The sequence below is a fragment of the Canis lupus genome, chromosome 14 (assembly GCF_048164855.1).
Source record: "Canis lupus baileyi chromosome 14, mCanLup2.hap1, whole genome shotgun sequence".
In the NCBI taxonomy this organism is placed as follows: domain Eukaryota; kingdom Metazoa; phylum Chordata; class Mammalia; order Carnivora; family Canidae; genus Canis; species Canis lupus.
Window position 1 is genome coordinate 2070464 of NC_132851.1, and position 18751 is coordinate 2089214.

At 41.1% G+C, this 18751-nt stretch overlaps 1 protein-coding gene across 8 annotated transcripts in view; it reads left to right on the forward strand.

Moving 5' to 3' along the window:
• Window positions 1–18751, forward strand: part of MATN2 (matrilin 2) — a 146239-nt gene that overhangs the window by 86322 nt on the left and 41166 nt on the right. For all 8 annotated transcript variants that reach the window (XM_072773941.1, XM_072773942.1, XM_072773948.1 and 5 more), the window contains one exon: window positions 7549–7671. In XM_072773941.1, coding sequence (XP_072630042.1) covers window positions 7549–7671 — 123 coding nt within the window. The remainder of the gene's footprint in view (window positions 1–7548; window positions 7672–18751) is intronic.

An 18751-nucleotide genomic window follows, 5' to 3' on the forward strand; every position in this document is an offset into this window, starting at 1 on the left:
AAAGACCCCAAAATTGACCACCAAAATATAAATAAGATAAAAGAGGGGGGCAGAATGGGAATGAGGAGTCTTACAGAATGAACCAGCACGGTATACCACTTGGCTCTGGGTACATGCTGGTCATGTTTTAGAAGGTATTAACATCTGCCTTTGTAGAACAAAATGAGGCAGAGAAAACAAACACAAAACAAAAAAACATATCTTGTATATCTCCCAGAATTAAGTTGAGTATGTTGAAGGGAATCTAGAAGTGGAAAATATATCTAGGACCTGTAATTGTAGAAATATGAGAATCAAAAAAGAAGAATCTTAAAAAGAAGAGGTATGGGCAGCCCGAGTGGCTCCGCGGTTTAGGGCCACCTTCGGCTTGGGGCCTGGTCCTGGAGACCCCGGATCGAGTCCCCAGTCGGGCTCCCTGCATGGAGCCTGCTTCTACCTCTGCTTATGTCTCTGCCTCTGTCTCTCTGTCTCTCTCTGTGTGTCTCTCATGAATAAATAAATAAAATTTTTTAAAAAGAAGAGGTGTTAAAATATTGTAGTTAAGATAGGAAAAGAGAAAAAAATTGGAAATTTACAGTCTGATAAAAACAAGTTGTACTGGAAAAAGGAAGAAAAAATACATAAAATCTTAAAAAAAAATAGGAGGGGTACCCTTTGGTTCTGCATACTATAAATCCCTCGACTTCCCCTTTCCAGTGCCGCTTGGTCAAGAACTTGCTCTTCCCGGTCCTTCCAGCTGGTCTTCTGGGGGAAGGACCTGCGGCCCTGATTCTCAGGTGTGTGCACCTGGCAGAGATGTCCCCTGGCGGCCCCGCCCCTCCCAGGCACCGGGTGAGCCCAGGAGGAACAGCACCACTGTCCGCGGCCAGGTCTCCAGCTCTGGAGCCAGCTCCCCCAGTAACTCCCGCAGCCCCCAGTCCGCCCTGGCCTGGACGCTCCCGGGGCGGCGCGGGGCGCCGATGCGCACAGCTCGGGGGCGCCCCGCGGCAGGAGCGTCCTCCCGGTCCTGGGCCCTCCCCGCCTCCGCCTGGCCCGGGGGAGCGCAGGATCGTGGGCTGGGATCGCGCTCCCAGGTCGCAGCTCCTGAAGGCAGCGAGGCAGCGCCCCCCCTGCCGGCGCCCCCGCCCGACGGACCGGCTGCCCCCCGAGGCCCCGCCGGGTGCGCGACCCAGCTCCTCACCGAGAGTCGCCCGCCGGGTGCAGCGCGCTTGACCCCAGGCTGCACTTGCTCTTAGCGACGCGGGGGACACTGGGGCTTCACTGCCCCTCCTGCGGTTCGATTCGATTCGATTCGATTCGGCTCGAGTTCCCGGCTGAGCACCTTTCCGTCCAGGAAGAATCTGGTGCGGATTTTTTAAACTTCCTGCTTCTCCCGGGCTGGGCTTTACCCGGCTCCTCGTGGGGCTCCTCCCCCACATAATTCTTTTTCTTATTTTTTTTCCTGCCTTCATACCTTGTCAGAAGCTAAAACCCTTCTTTTAGGACAAACATTACATGGTCTCATTCATTTGGGGAATATGAAAAATAGTGAAAGGGAATAAAGGGAAGGGAGAAAAAATGTGTGGGAAATATCAGAAAGGGAGACAGAACATGAGAGACTCCTAACTCTGGGAAAGGATCTAGGGGCGGTGGAAGGGGAGGAGGGTGGGGGGTGGGGGTGACTGGGTGGCGGGCACTCAGGGGGGCACTTGATGGATGGGCACTGGGTGTTATGCTATATGTTGGCAAACTGAACACCAAATTTAAAAAAAAGAAAAAGAAAACCCTTCTCTCTGTAGCATTCCAGCTGTTCTCTCAGGCCAAATTCGTAGGTTTTCAGGATGGTTTGAAAGTAATCTGGGTAAATTGGTGGGGCCAGGTGAGTTGAGGCTCCTATCCTCTGCCATCTTCTCAGCTCCCCGCCCCCAAAGGTCAGCATTTTAGTTCATCAGCTAACCATCCATGTCTGAAGCATGACCTCCTCCATTTCCAAGATGTTAAGTATTGGATTTCTCCCTACTGGTGTGCTAGGGCTGCCATAACAAAACCACAGAGTGAATGGCTTTAACATTAGAGCTTTATCTTCTCACAGTTCTGGAAGCTAAGATTCCAAGGTCAAGGTGTCAGCAGGGTTGGTTTCTTCTGAGGTCTCCCTCCTTGATTTGCAGAAAGCCACTGCCTCTGCATGGGGTCTTCTTCTGTGTACACACATACTTGGTGCCTTTGTGTGTCCAGATTTCCTCTTCTTCTTTTTTTTAAGATTTTTATTTATTTATTTGAGAGAGAGCAAGAGAACAAGCAAGAGAGAGTGAGCATGAGTAAGGTGAAGGGCAAAGGGAGAAGCAGAGGGAGTCTGATGTGGGGCTCCATCCTGGGACCCCTGGATCATCATCTGAGCTGAAGACAGACTTCAACTGACTGAGCCACCCAGTGGCCCCAGATTTCCTCTTCTTATAAGGACACCAGTCAGATCGGATTAGGGCCCACCTGAATGGCCTCATCCTAATTGAATCACTTTTTTTTTTTTTTTTTTTTATGATAGTCACAGAGAGAGAGAGAGAGAGAGAGAGAGAGGCAGAGACACAGGCAGAGGGAGAAGCAGGCTCCATGCACTGGGAGTCCGATGTGGGATTTGATCCCGGGTCTCCAGGATCACACCCTGGGCCAAAGGCAGGCGCTAAACCGCTGCGCCACCCAGGGATCCCCTGAATCACTTCTTTAAAGGTCCTATCTCGAAATACAGTCACATTATGATTGGGATTAGGATTTAAACAGGTGGGGAAGACAATTCAGCCCAGAACACTTCCTTGTTGTTATCAATATCAATGAGAAACTTTCTGAGTTTCAAAATCCTGCATGTAGAAATCTGGTAGTGCCCTGAGGAGGAGAGGTTTTGTGAATCTGACTCTATGTGTGTATCTGCCATATACTCAGTAAGTCAACTGCTTCTACCATTTCTCTAATGATGGATTTGGTTTTGCTTACTCTGTCATCAGCAAACTTTAAAGCCCAAATGCTCCTCTTTGAAATATCATGTTTCTACTAATGCCATCCGCTTGCAGACTGATGCAGGCTGAGAAAACTCGGGAATGTGACCAGATTGTAAATCAGAGACCATCAATCTTAGGCTTTATTACCTTGCACCCAAGTATCGTTTATCCTTGGACACAGAGTGATTTTTCACATATTAGACAGAGACTGAACACAGAGAGACAGGCTTCCAGCCCTGAGATGTTAACACTTTGTGATCTGGAGGGCCAAGTTCCCCAAAGCCAGGGAATTACCCTTTCTCCTTGTAAAGGAGAGAATAGATACATCAGGCAAAACAATTGAAGGAGATGAAGACTTGGAACAGCGGAAGCATCTCTGAGTTAGCCATATAGAGCACCTCCCTACATCTGCTCCCTAAACTTCACCTCTTTTCTTACAAGTACAGTTTTGCAACCAAGGAAGTTATGCAGAGAACCCAAAGCATGTGGCAAAGGGTGTCAGAGTTGAATGGACTGGAACTCTCTTGGTCTTAAAAAGCTTTTAGGTTCACATGCTTGAAGTGGGCTCCTCCACATCTAACCTTGTGCTGATGGCCTCCTCTGCTGCCCCCAGTAGCCAGCCAGCCAGCCAGTGAGTGGCCCTCAAATCAAGGAGGGATTTGACACGTTTTGGTTTTATAGGCCAGGGTCTTGAGGCCCAGGAATGCTTGAATCCCGCCTTGCCAATGCCTCCTCTCCCCTTCAGTTCCACAGACTGCTCAGCACACACACAAAAGCAAGACTAGCAGGAGAATCAAAGTCCAGGAGAAGCCTTCTTACCCCATGAGATTGAGCCTGTGGTTGGCGGATTGATGGAAAATGTCTTTGAAAGAGTGGAATCATAAAAAACTACATATCCAAAACTATCTTAACCTTTTTATTTTTATTGAAAACATTACACATGTACTTTTAATACATGTACTTTTAATAGAATTACCTTTATTTTTTTTTAAGATTTTATTTATTTATTCATGAGAGACACAGAGAGAAGGAGAGGCTCGAGACACAAGCAGAGGGAGAAGCAGGCTCCTCGCAGGGAGCCCAACGTGGGACCCCATCTCGGGTCTCCAGGGTCACGCCCTGGGCTGAATGTGGCGCTAAACCGCTGAGCCACCTGGGTTGCCCTAGAATTACCTTTAATTACACTTTTAAAAAGTACCAATTTTAAGTTCATTTTTAAAATCTATGGCTAAAAATTTTTTTCTTGCATAAAGCATACCAATAATGGATCGTCCATGATTTTCAATTTTGGTTTCCTTAAATTGGAGCAAGAATTTGAAGACTTCTGTAAAGCAATCTAAGGGCAGGATCCTTGTAAATTTTAATGAAAATTTTCCTAGTCTTTCGCAGGTTTTATCCATGCCTGGTTCTATGGCAATTTCGGTTAGCAAATTGCTTTTAATTAAGTCTTTCCAAAGCTTTCTCTTTTTTTTTTATTGGAGTTCAATTTGCCAACATATAGCATAATACCCAGTGCTCATCCCATCAAGTGTCCCCCTGAGTGCCCGCCACCCAGTCACCCCCACCCACCCCTCCCTTTCCACCACCCCTTGTTCGTTTCCCAGAATTGGGAGTCTCTCTTGTTCTGTCTCCCTCTCTGATATTTCCCACTCATTTTCTCTCCTTTCTCCTTTATTCCATTTCACTATTTTTTATAGTCCCCAAAAGAATGAAACCATATAATGTTTGTCCTTTTCCGATTGACTTACTTCACTCAACATGATTCCCTCCAGTTCCATCCACGTCGAAGCAAATGGTGGGTATTTGTCATTTCTAATGGCTGAGGAATATTCCATTGTATACACAGACCACATCTTCTTTATCCATTCATCTTTCGATGGACACCGAGGCTCCTTCCACAGTGTGGCTATTGTGGACATTGCTGCTAGAAACATCGGGGTGCAGGTGTCCCGGCGTTTCATTGCATCTGTATCTTTGGGGTAAATCCCCAGCAGTGCAATTGCTGGGTCGTAGGGCAGGTCTGTTTTTAACTCTTTGAGGAACCTCCACACAGTTTTCCAGAGTGGCTGCACCAGTTCACATTCCCACCAACAGTGCTTTCAATTTAGTTTTTATTTGTTTAAAAACTCAGTTTGTTTTAATGCTTATATTTAATTGGCTTTTACTGTATCATTAATTATAATAACATGTATAAATGGCATGTATAGGTTTGGGAACAAAAACAATTTTGTCTCTTTTTAGCAGTGGTTTTCAAATTTTAACATGCATCTAGAGGTCTTATTAAAACACACATTCTTGGGCCCCATTCCAGTTTCTAATTCAGTAAGTCTGTAGTAGGGCCTGAAAATTTGCATGACTAACAAGAGTTCAAGGTATGATTATTGCAGCTGGTTCACCACCACATTTTGAGAACCAGTGCTCTATGGACATACAGTCAGTCCACAGGGAAAGAACACAGGTGTTGCGGAGCACAGGTGTTCCAACAGCCTTGAGCATTTAGTATGCTCTGGGCCTCAGGTCCCATATTTTCAGAGGAAATGAAAAGCATTGATTGATCAGGGGTTGGTTAAGTGGAGGTCAGTTAAAATAGCTTCTTCTGTACAACTCTATTAACTGCCTAATCCAACTCTGGATGTTCTAGAGCATTCTGGAAAAATGCAAATTTGGACTATATGGCTTAGATTTTAGGCCCCAGCAAAACCTCTAACCTGTCCTCACTCTATTAAGGAACCAACATGCTTTGGTGTCTCTCTGAGGTACAGAGATGGGTTGGCTCAGTCCCTGACCACCGCATGGTGTGTAAGAAGAAGCTTCAAGAGAGAAGGAGAATCTGAGTTTCTGACTTTAGGTATCAATAGCAGCCTACTCATCATTGCAGTATTGTCCATGTCCTAGAGCTTAGAAGTCAGAGTCGCAGCTCCTCTCTTTGGTGGGGACACTTAAAAGTAGGTAGCCTGGGGTAGGATGAGCTGACAGATGGCAGAGACCCATATCAGGGGTTGGGAGATTTTTAGGATGGCAGATGAGGCCCAGCCTGGGGAGGTTGGAGGTGGGAGGTACCCACTAACACAAGTCGGTGTGGGTCCCTACATGGCTCACTTCTGTGACGTGCAGACAGGGTGCAAGCCAGAGCTTGGTCTTAGGGTTCTCCATCTCCATGACTTTCGAATAATGTTACAATGGTTCTTGAACAATTAGACGTTAACTTTTGGAAGAATTTGGTGCTAGAGCACTATTTATGTTATGACTCAACTCCAGCAACTGGCCAATGTCCCATGACATGCAGATCCTTCAACTATGTGAATGTCCTGTTCCCACAATGACTTGTGTATGAAATCCTCAAATGTTAGGTGCTAGTGGAACTTTTTAGGAAGGTGAAGTCATAAAAATGAAAAAAAAGTTTTAGACAAAAACTTAATGAAGCCTGGAAGCAAAAGGATAAGCACAATAAGCACAATTTATTAGCTTTTAAAACTCTGTGTCACACAAAAAAAAATAAAAATAAAACTCTGTGGCTTTTTCCTTTGCATCTTTTGATCACTATGTTAAGTATGCTGTTATCCTCTTAGGGTGTGATTTTGGTTTTATTTTTTTTTCTAAGATTTTATTTATTCATGAGAGACACAGAGAGAGGGAGAGACATAGACAGAGGGAGAAGCAGGCTCCCTGTGGGGAACCTGATGTGGGACTCGATTTCAGGACCCCGGGATCACACCCTGAGCCAAAGGCAGACCCTCAATCACTGAGCCACCCAGGCCCCGCTTCCCCAAAGTCTCTATTCTTTTTCCCCAAGAATGGTCTTCACCCTCTAGGAGTCGATCTTATTTACTTATTTTATTTTTGATCACCACCACCATCATCCAACTGTAAGCTCCATGAGGACTGGAATCTTTGTTTTTTGCTCTGTCCTTAGCCCCTAACACAGGGCTAGGCTCCGGGGTAGGTGTTCAGTAAACATTTGACAAATTAGTGGGAAATAGGATAAGATATGTTCTCCTTAATGACTAAGCCATTTATCATTATTAAATGTTCATTTAATTTTCCAGATTTTTTTTGGTCACCATAAACAATGCTGCTATAAATAGCTTATTTCATATAGTTAATCTCTCCCTTTTATCCATTATTTCTTTGGGTCACATTTCCATGGTAAACACTGTCAAATGTCCTTCCAAAAGGGATTCTTGTCCGTTGAATAGCTCTGACTATGAATAGTCACCATGAATAGCTCTGACTCTGTTTCCAGACTGCCTCACCACCATTGGGTTTTGTCCTGTCTTTATTTGTGCCTTTACAACACTTAGAAGTGTTGTAAGCCTTGAGGTGGTTTTGATTTACATTTATTTAACTTTTAAATACAATTGGTCGTATGTTCTTTAGTTTATCTTGTGCTATAAATTGCCTGATCTAAGACCCCTGATTATTTTTTGGTGGTGGGAGAAGAAGCCTTGGATTCCTATTTATTTATTCATACTTCTTTGGGGACAACAACATTAATCTTCATTTATATTTGTTATAAGTATGCTATTATTTCCTTTCCTGTTTGTGTTTCTACTTAAACTCTGTGTTTGAATATTTATAGCTGTGGACTACTGTGCCTCAGAGAACCACGGATGTGAACATGAGTGTGTGAATGCTGACAGCTCCTACTTTTGCCGGTGCCGTAAAGGATTTACTCTTAACCCAGATAAAAAAACATGTGCAAGTAAGTTACATTTAAAAAAAAGTTGTATTGTGTGTGTGTGTTTTACAGTTTTGGGACCTAACATTTTATTTATTTACTTACTTTTATTTTAATTCCAGTGTAGTTAACATACAGTGTTGCATTAGTTTCAGATGTACGATACAGTGATTCAACGACAACAACAGAATTTTTTTTGATGCTCTTGCTGTGGACACTGTGGCCATGGGACCTCTCCCAAGCATGCTATAGCACAGGATTATTTAGTCTAATACCTTCCACCACTATTCTTCCTTTGTCAGGCCTTTCTTCACTTTTCCCAGGACTGTAGCCCACCCTGTCTCAACATCACTCTTCACGGTGTTTGACAGAGGTATCTTTTATGAGACCACATGTGGGAGTGTTCTTCCAGCATCTGCCAACCATGCTGACAATGGGACCATCTTACTTCATGCTGGCTCAGCGTGCCTGTGCCCATCAGTATTAACAGAGCTTAAGAAATACTTTCCCTGAAGCCTTGTGGCTTGTGGGCTTCAGCTCTGACTCCACACAAGTGCAGAAAATCGCTGAGCCTAAAGGAGTTGAATGTGGTTTCTTTCAAAAGGGCGGATTGCAGAGAACTGTTCATTCTTTTGTTTGATATATTTAGTTCTATTTGATTTTTAACTATTTACATACAAATCAGAATTAATTTGAGCTACCAAAATCTGACCATAAAAATTTATAAACTAGAGATATTTTGCAAAAGGATTCCAAAAGTGTTCTGTTACCTGTAAAACATATGTCAGAGCACTACAATTAAGAGAGTGTGTATGGATTATCATCCTATGGAGGGGTTCACTTGAGAGAAGCTTGGTTTTAAAATATTAGGGCCCAACATTTTTAAAAAGTGAAGTTTTTAAAAAAATATTTTATTTGAGAGACAGAGCACGTCCAAGAGAGAGCACAAGCAGGGGGAGCAGCAGAGGGAGAGGGAGAAGCAGGCTCCTGGGTGAGCAGGGAGCTGGACATGGGACCCTGGGATCATGACCTGAGCCAAAGGCAGATGCTTAACCGACAGAACCACCCAGGCATCCCTAAGAAGTGAAATGTAATAGGTTAGCATAAGTTATCTCTGAAACATACATCAGTGAGAAAATAGGATTGTAATTCATAAAAAGTTCATGTACCCACAACTTTCTAAAATACATCGATTATGTAAAGTGGGATATACTCGCCGCACAGTGTTTTTAAAAAGCATCCCCTATAAAACTCCTGAGATATAAACTTACCCTTCCATCCCTAAACATCAGCAGCTTACAAATACTGGAGCCAGAGACAGGGCAACTGTAAGAGACACACTCAGTCAAAAATATATATTTCTGGAGTCCTAACCATATGTCAGTAGCAATGAACAAGGCGAGCTCCCTCCTGGAGGATGAGATACCTTGGCTGAGTCTTGAAGGCAGAGCCATCATTTATTTACCAAGGAAAGAAGGCTGAACAGGGGTGGCCAGGAGGAAGAAAGATGTGCAAGGATATGAGCCAAACAGGCTCAGGCCCATGCCTGGCACATGACCTACATGCAGTTTATTGAAAGAAGAAGCGAATGAATGACTGTACTCCTCCGTTCCTAGTCTCCCTTCCCTTCAGAATATTCTGAGCCATAAATCAGCAGCCTGGGCTGTGATCATGGCTGGGAACACGGTTGCTGGGCTGCCAGGTCAGTTCTCTTCATCAGAGGGGAGGCCATATGTTTCCAAGGGGCAGCCTCGGCCTCAGATCAAATTCCAGCTCTTCTGATTTTTTGCTGGGTGATCTTGGGCAAGTTATTTGTACCTCATTTTTCCTTAACTATAATAGGGGATAATAATACTGCCAGCTTCCTACTGTTGTTTTGAAAACTAAATGAGATAATCCCTATAAACCATTAGGCAACTTGTCTGGTGCTGAGCAAGTTCTTTTAAGAGATGATACTGCCTTCAAAGACTTTCAGTTGGTATTTATTGAGCATGTAACACATGTGTGAGCTAAGTTTAATAGTGCATAAAAGAATTCAAGACTTGGCCCCAGGTTTCCACTGCGCTGAGACTTGGAGGGAAACACACATCCTACCCAGTCTCCCTCCTGCCTCTGCAGAGCCCCTTCCCTGCCCAGAGTCCCCATCCCCAGCACCTCATCATCACCCCCGCCCTATGGTTCAGCATGTTTCTTATCCCAGAATCTCCTGTGATGTGGAGAATTACAAGCCCCAGGATGGTGCAGGCGAGGGGACCCTGGCTGTGGACACCGAAGCACAGGGGCACTGAGAGGAGAGGTCTGGCTGGGAGGCCTCACCAGTTAGGCATGGAGCCCAGCAGTCCAGCTGTCTCTGGGCCCTGGTAGAGTCAATACGCAGAACTGGGCGGAGAGGAGTGCTGGGCACTTACAGGGGTCTGGGCAGACAGCATTGGGGAGATATGTTTCCTAGAAAAAGGACCCCCTTCCTACCATGCTTAGGGGCAGGATGAAAGCCAGACCTGGGGAGGTGACTGGCAAGAGGCAGGGGACCCCCCGCTTACCTGGAAAACTGCAAGAGTGAGAAATAAAGCAAAGTCCAGCAGTAAGAACTGAGACCCTTGGGAGTGCCTTACATGTGTGAGGGACAAGAACAAGAACTGCATTGGAGGCCAATTATAAAGACAGAAACAGGATGGAGATAGAAAATCAAAATCAAGCAGTCATCCTGTTAGTAATTAATGTGGCATCACATCAGCTTCCAGCCAAGTCAGCCTGGCTGCTGCTGTGATGTTGAGAGATCTTTTAAAAAAATTTTTCCACTTCTCATAAACTTGTAAAAAATGAAATAAGACAAAAGATACTCAGTTCCTTAAATGTTGTCTCTATTTTTAACCAAAAGTATATTTAAGGGCTTAATCCAATTTGTAAGTATATAATTATTGTCTGAAAAAGTAGTCTGTTAATGTGATATACCGAGCATGATTAATTTATAATTAAGCCAAAATGTACATAATAGGGATCCCTGGGTGGCGCAGCGGTTTGGCGCCTGCCTTTGGCCCAGGGCGTGATCCTGGAGACCTGGGATCGAATCCCACGTCGGGCTCCCAGTGCATGGAGCCTGCTTCTCCCTCTGCCTATGTCTCTGCCTCTCTCTCTTTCTCTCTCTGTGACTATCATAGATAAATAAAAATTAAAAAAAAAATGTACATAATAGAACTTTATGTTCCTGAAAAAAATAATAGCATTTAAAATATGTAAGTACTCAAAAAGGCACCACTTTTTATATCAATGCTTTACCCTAAAGCAACCCATCCAAAACCATCTGAATATTTTGTAGAGAAGAGTAGAAATATGCAGGTACTATTAATTTGCAAAATATTGGAAGACTTTTTTTCATTATGGTAAAATATACATAATAAATTTACAATAATGGGATCCCTGGGTGGCGCAGCGGTTTGGCGCCTGCCTTTGGCCCAGGGCGCGATCCTGGAGACCCAGGATCGAGTCCCACGTCGGGCTCCTGATGGAGCCTGCTTCTCCCTCTGCCTGTGTCTCTGCCTCTCTCTCTCTCTCTCTCTCTCTGTGATGTGACTATCATAAATAAATAAAAATTTTAAAAAAATAAATAAATAAATTTACAATAATAACCATTTAAGGTGTATAGTTCAGTGGCATTAAGTACATTCATGTTGTTGTGCAACCGTCACCACCATCCAGCTCCAGAACTTTTCATCTCCCCAAACTGAAACTCCATACTTGTGAAACAATTCCTCATTCCCTCCCCATCCTCCAGCCCCTGGCAAACACCATCCTACCTTCTGCCTGTATGAATTTGACTACTCTAGGTATCTCCTGTTAAGTGGAATCATATAATATCTGTCCTTTTGTGAGTGGCTTATTTCACTTAGCATAATGTTTCCAAGATTCACTCATCCATCTTGTAGTGTGTGTCAGAATTTCCTTCCTTTTTAAGGCTGGATAATATTCCATTGTGGGTCCATTGTATGTATACATCACATTTTGTTTATCTATTCATATGTCACTAGATGCCTGGGTTGCTTCCACCTTTTGGCTATAGTGAATAAGGCTGCTATGAACATGAATGTGCAAGCATCTGTACAAGGCCCTGCTTTCAAACTGCTGGATCATATATAGCAAGACTTTATGAGGTCTAATTTGAAATCATTACTACTGAGCCAGGCATGAGAACATTCTCAGATGTTCAAGGTCTTTTCATGGAAAAGATAGAGGACACTGGACAGGAATTCAGGTCTTTGATACCAAGGATACTCTGGTTTCATGTCTAATGCTTAATTATCTCATACCTGTTATAATGAGTTAAGGCAATTATAGACATTTGTAATTCATATAATATAATGTTGCTATTATTTACCAACTTTGAGATCATTATACTTATTATTTTTTAGACTCCATTGATTACTTGGTCAACATTTCTATCTTTCTTTTTTCAAAGAGGAATGTTTTGCACAAAGTACTGCATGAATATTTATACTTTCATTAAAAGTGAAACACAGGGACACCTGAATGGCTCAGTCAGTTAAGTGTCTGCCTTTGGCTCAGGTCATGATCTCAGGGTCCTGGGATCGAGCTCTGCTGAGCAGGGAGCCTGCTTCTCCCTCTCCTCCCTGCTCATGTTCTGTCTCACTATCTCTTACTCTCACCTTCTCAAATAAATAATCCTTTTTAAAAAAGATTTTATTTATTTATTCATGAGAGACATAGAGATAGAGAGAGAGAGAGGAAGAGACATAGGCAGAGGGAGAAGCAGGCTCTGTGCAGGGAGCCCGATGTGGGACTCAATCCCAGGACTCCAGGAAGATACCCTGGGCCCAAGGCAGGCACTAAACCATTGAGCCACCCAGGGATCCCTCAAATAAATAATCTTTTAAAAAAGTGAAACAGAGGGAGAGAATAATTTTATACTAAATCAACAGCATAAAATATAAAATGTGTAAAATGTATCAGGCCAGCTGGTGGTTAACCTACTATAATATGCCACTTAATTTTGTGAGACCTGTGTGCATGAATCAAAGACTTTTCTTAGAGGAGGCCTTGAAGTTCAACCCAGTTCTATCCCAACTACCCATCCTACAATATTCCCACCACTCTATCATCCAGCCTGCACTTGAATACTCCTACTGACAAGACACTCACTACACTCCATGAAGTGTATTCCACTTTGTGAGCTCTGACTCTTAGAAAGTGATTCCTTCAACTGAGCTGATAACTACTTCCTTGCACTTTGAAACTACCAGAACAAATTAAGCTTCTCATATTTTCTTGGTCACTGAGTCATATCAGAATAACTTTATTTCATTTAGTAGACTAGCCAGGCCTGGAAAGTGTGGTAGGAATTTTCTATACTTTCACAGACATTCAGCCAATTTGCTGACGAAAGCCCTGTACCCCACAGACCAGATGAGAAATGTGTGCTGGGCGAAAGAATAATTGGTTGGGTCTGTAACTGGCTGAATGTCTCTACCCAGAAGATGTTAATTGCTGAGCTGAGAGCCTCACAGAGGGAGTTTTTTTTTAAGCAGCCTGGCAAAAAAAAAAAAAAAAAAAAAAAAAAAAAGCCTGAAAAAATGTGAGTTGTCTTATATCTTTAGTGACCCCTTGTTGGTTCTTAATGGGCAATGTTTACACCTCTAAACCCTCCAAAACACTCCATGAAGAGTAATACTGATCACCATTTATTCATTTAACAAATATTTGTTGAGTACCTACTATGTGCCAGATACTGTTGGAGACACTGAGCATGCAGTGGTAAGTAAAACACACCAAACACTTCTGTCCTTATGGACAATAGGTTATATTCTATTGGAGCAAAGTAAGATGAGAATACAGAGTTCACAAGAAAGTAGCATTTGATCAAAGACTTGAAAGAGGTGGGGGAAGGAAGAGAATTTTGAAGCAGGGGAAACAGCACCAGTGCAAAGGCCCTGAGGCAGGAATTGTGAGGTCTTGCAATGTTGAAGGATAGCAAGGAAGCCCGTGTGACAGAGTGAGACATAGTAATGTAGTGTTGTGGTCCATGGAGCATATAGCCTGTCCTCTTCTCAGTCATGCGTTTGAATTCCCGAATTCCAGTGATACTCGTGAGCTCATAGTCACTTCCATATTCTAAAAACCTAAACTGGCTGTGTTTGTTGCCTATATTTTGTATTTTGGATATAGACATCAGAAGCTATACATATTGTCCCCAGCAATTTTCTCTGATTATTTTCTTCCCTGTTACTGGGACTTCCCACACTGTTCTTTTTTCTATTTTTTTAAATGCTATTTTCCATAGCAATTAATTTCATATTTATGAAATTTTTTATTACAAAAGTAATATACGCTCATTGTAGAACACTGGGTTGTATAGAAATGAAATTATATAAAATGAAATGATCTATACTCTCATCACCCAGAGATAACCACTGTTAATACAAATTTGCTATGTTTCTTTCTAGTTTTTTTTATGCATATGAATATATTTTCATAGAGTTGAGCTCATATAGTATAACATTAAATCATGGGTATTTTCACATGTCATTTAAATTTTGTCAAAAACATTAAAAAATATTTTAATGTCTGCATGATAATTTATCATATGTATTTATCATAAATTGTTCAACAGTTTTTTGGCTGTTCAAAATTTTTTTTTAATTTTTATTTATTTATGATAGTCACACGGAGAGAGAGAGAGAGAGAGAGAGGCAGAGACATAGGCAGAGGGAGAAGCAGGCTCCATGCACCGAGAGCCCAACGTGGGATTCGATCCCGGGTCTCCAGGATCACGCCCTGGGCCAAAGGCAGGCGCTAAACCGCTGCGCCACCCAGGGATCCCATGGCTGTTCAAACTGTATTGTGATAAATAAGTCTTTGCATTCCTGATCAGGAATAAAACATAAAAGAAAATTTATTGAATCAAAGGCTATTAACAACTTTAAGGCTTTTGATGCATACTGCAAAATTATTTTTCAAAAAATTTGTAACAATTTATACTCTACTGTGTTTTGAGGAAGCGATCTAAAAAATTTTTGCTAACCTGCTAAGAGAAAATTTTTTCTCATTGCTTTATTTATTATCATGTCTAATTACCCTTCTTCATAAAACTATATAACAATATATAGGGTTAATTGGCAAATATATGTTTTTTGGTGTTGGTTTTTGATTAATGAATTGTCTGTTCAAATTATAATTAACTCAAGAAGAAATAAATCATGTGAATAAGGCCTCTAATATTAAAAGAAATTGAACTTGTACTTATAAACCATCCCACAAAGAAAACACCAGGACTCGTTGGCTTAACTGGTGAGTTCTACCAAATGTTTGAGGAAGAACTAATACTAATTTGAAACAAATCTCTCAAGAAAATCAAAGAAAAGGGAACATTTTTTGACTTATTCCATGGAGCCAGAATTACCCTGATATAGGACCCAGAAAAATAAATTCCAAGAAAACTACACAAAAATATCCTTCATAAAATACATGTAAAAATTCTTTAAATATTTTTAGCAATCAAATCTCACGATATATAAAAAGAATAATGCATCTCAACCAAGTGAGATTTATCCCAGGAATTCAAGGTTCGTTGATCATTGAAAATTTGATCAATGTAATTCACAATATTAACATACAAAAAAGCAGATACCATATAACCCAACTTAATAGATACAGAAAGAGCAGTGGACAAAAGCTGACATTCAATTATGATTTTTAAAGAAAAAACCTGTCTGCAAACCAGGAATGTTGAGAACTGCCTCAATCTGATCAAGTACATCAATGGAGAAACCATCAGGTAACATCATAATTAATGAAAGAATGCTTTGAATGCTTTCCTGATAGGATTAGAAACAAAACAGGATACCCATTTTCACCACCTCCTTTTAGCATTGTACTATAGGTTCTGGCCATTGTAATAAGGAAGAAAAAAGAAAAATGAAATCTAGATTGGAACGGAAGAATTAAAGCATCTTTATTAACAGACAACATGATCATCTATGTAGAAAATTCAGTGGAGTCTACAAAATAGCTACTAGAACTTGTAAATGGTTCAGTAAGATTGCAGGATACAAGGTCTATATACAAACACAACTATTTTTTATAGGTTTTCTTTTTTTAAGATTTTATTTATTTATTCATGAGAGACAGAGAGAGAGAGAGGCAGAAGTCACAGGCAGAGGGAGAAGCAGGCTCCATTCAGGGAGCTCGATGCGGAATTCAATCCTGGGACCCCAGGATCACGCCCTGGGCCGAAGACAGGTGCTAAACCACTGAGCCACCCAGGGATCCCCATTTTTTATAGGTTTTCAATGGAAAATCAAAATTAAGATTAAAAAAAAAACTATTTACCATAGCATCAAAAATATGTAGTATATATGGATAAATTTGACAAAAAAATGTGAGACGTATACACTGAAAGCTACAAAACAACACTAAGGGAAATTAAAGAACACTTAACGAAATACGTATATCACGTTCATGAATCAGAAGACTTAATATTATTAAGCTATTTATTCTTTCCAAAGTAATCTATACATCAAAGCAATATTTATCATGATCCTAGCATGCTTTTTTTGTAGAAATTGACTAGCTGATTCTAAAATATATGTGAAGGGGATCCCTGGGTGGCGCAGCGGTTTGGTGCCTGCCTTTGGCCCAGGGCGTGATCCTGGAGACCCGGGATCGAATCCCACGTCGGGCTCCCGGTGCATGGAGCCTGCTTCTCCCTCTGCCTGTGTCTCTGCCTCTCTCTCTCTCTCTCTCTCTGAGACTATCATAAATAAATAAAAATTAAAAAATAAAATAAAATAAAATAAAATATATGTGAAGGGCAGCCCGGGTGGCTCAGCGGTTTGGCGCCACCTTCAGCCCAGGGCCTGATCCTGGAGACCCAGAATCGAGTCCCACGTCGGACCCCTGCATGGAGCCTGCTTCTCCCTCTGCCTGTGTCTCTGCCTCTCTCTCTCTCTCTCTCTGTGTATCTCTCATGAATAAATAAATAAAATCTTTAAAAAATAAAATAAAATATATGTGAAAATTCAAAGGATTAAAACAGTCAAATAAATTTTGAAAACAATGCACAAAATTAGAAGACTTAAACCACCTGATTTTTAATACTAATTATAAAGCAACAGTAATCAAGACTGTGGTATTGGTGCAAAGATGGATATACATACAGGTCAATGGGACAGAATAGAGTCCAGAAATAGACCCACACATTTATGGTGAAATGATTTTGAATAAAGATGCCGAGGCAATTAATGGAAAGGATAATGTCTTCCACAAATGAGGAATCAATTTGCAAAAAAATAACCCCAAAAAACAAAAACAAAACCCTTCATATTCAGCTCATACCACATACAAAAATAATTAACTTCAAATGGATTTTAAACCTAAATATAAGAATAAAAATTATAAAAATCCTAGAATAAAATATAGGAGAGATCATAGTGACCCTAGGTTTGGCAAAGATACCTTAAATAGGACACAAAAAGCACAAACTATAAAAAATTAAAAATGAATAACATGAACTTCCTCAAAATTATTATTATTTTTAACTTCCTCAAAATTAAAGCTCTTGTTCTTCAAAAGATACCAGTATTAAAATGAAAAGGCGAGCCATAGGCTGAAAAAGAAACACGTGCAAAAATTATATCCAACAAAAGATTTGTATTTAGAATAAATATATAAAGAACTCTTGAAGCTTAATAACCAGACAACGCAAAAAAATGGGCAAAAGATTTGAACAGATACTTCACTAAAGATGATATAGAGATGGCAAATAAGTATACAAAAATATATTCAACAGTGTTAGTAATTACGGGAATGCAAAATAAAACCACAATGAGATAAACTCTATACCTTAACAGAATGGCTAAAATGGCCATGTTGGTGAGGATGTGGAACAGTTGGAATTCACATAAACTGCTGGTGAGAATGTTTAAAAAACTAAGCATATGTCTACCATTTGACCCAGCCATTCTACACCTAGATGGTGACTCAAGAGAAAAAAAGCATATGTCTACATAAAGACCTGTACATGAATGTTCTTGGCTACTTTGTTTATGATACCCCAAAACTAGAAACAACTCAAATCCCAACACCAGGCAAATGGATAAATAAATTGTGGTATATCCATATAATGAAATATTATAAAAGGAACAGGCTACTGACATACACATGAACTGAACGAATTTCAAAATAATTATGATGAGGGAAAGAATCCAGAACCAAAAGAATATATCTGATATGACTCCATTTTAATGAAATTCTGGAAGACACAAACTGAAAATTTCGAAAGATTAATGATTATATGGGGCCAGAAAATTTGGAGAATGACTTAGAGACACAAGAGGAGGATCCCTGGGTGGCTCAGCAGTTTAGCGCCTGCCCTCAGCCCAGGGCATGATCCTGGAGTCCCGGGATCCAGTTCCGCATCGGGCTCCCTGCATGGAACCTGCTTTTCCCTCTGCCTACGTCTCTGCCTCTCTCTCTCTCTCTCTTTCTCTCTCTCTCTCCACCTCTCATGAATAAATAAATAAAATCTTAAAAAAAAAGACACCCAAGAAAACTTTTGAGAGCAATGCATAAGTTCATTATCTTGATTGTGGTGATGGTTTCATGGAAGCACATGTATGTGACAATTCATTAAGTTGTTCATCCTTGAGCACTGGGTGTTATTCTGTATGTTGGCAAATTGAACACCAATAAAAAATAAATTTATTATTAAAAAAACAGTTGTTCATCCTTAATATGTGCTTTGGGTCGTACCTCAGTAAAACTCAAATACTGGGGAGACTGTATTACTCAAAAACGTGAATATCATAAAACACAAAGAGGCTGTAAAAATGCTCTGGACTATCACTATTGAATAGAACACTCTTGATGAAGCAAGCACATGTTCTGTATCTGTACCGTGTAGCACAGTAGTCAGAAGCTACTATGGCTATTGAATACTTGAGATGTGGCTAGTGCAACCGAGGAACTAGATTTTTAATTTAATTTTTTAAAGATTTATTTATTTGAGAGAGAGCACGCACATGCTTGTGGTGTGGGGGAAGCACAGGGACAAGCAGACATGGAGGGACTCAATCTCATGACCCCAAAATCATGA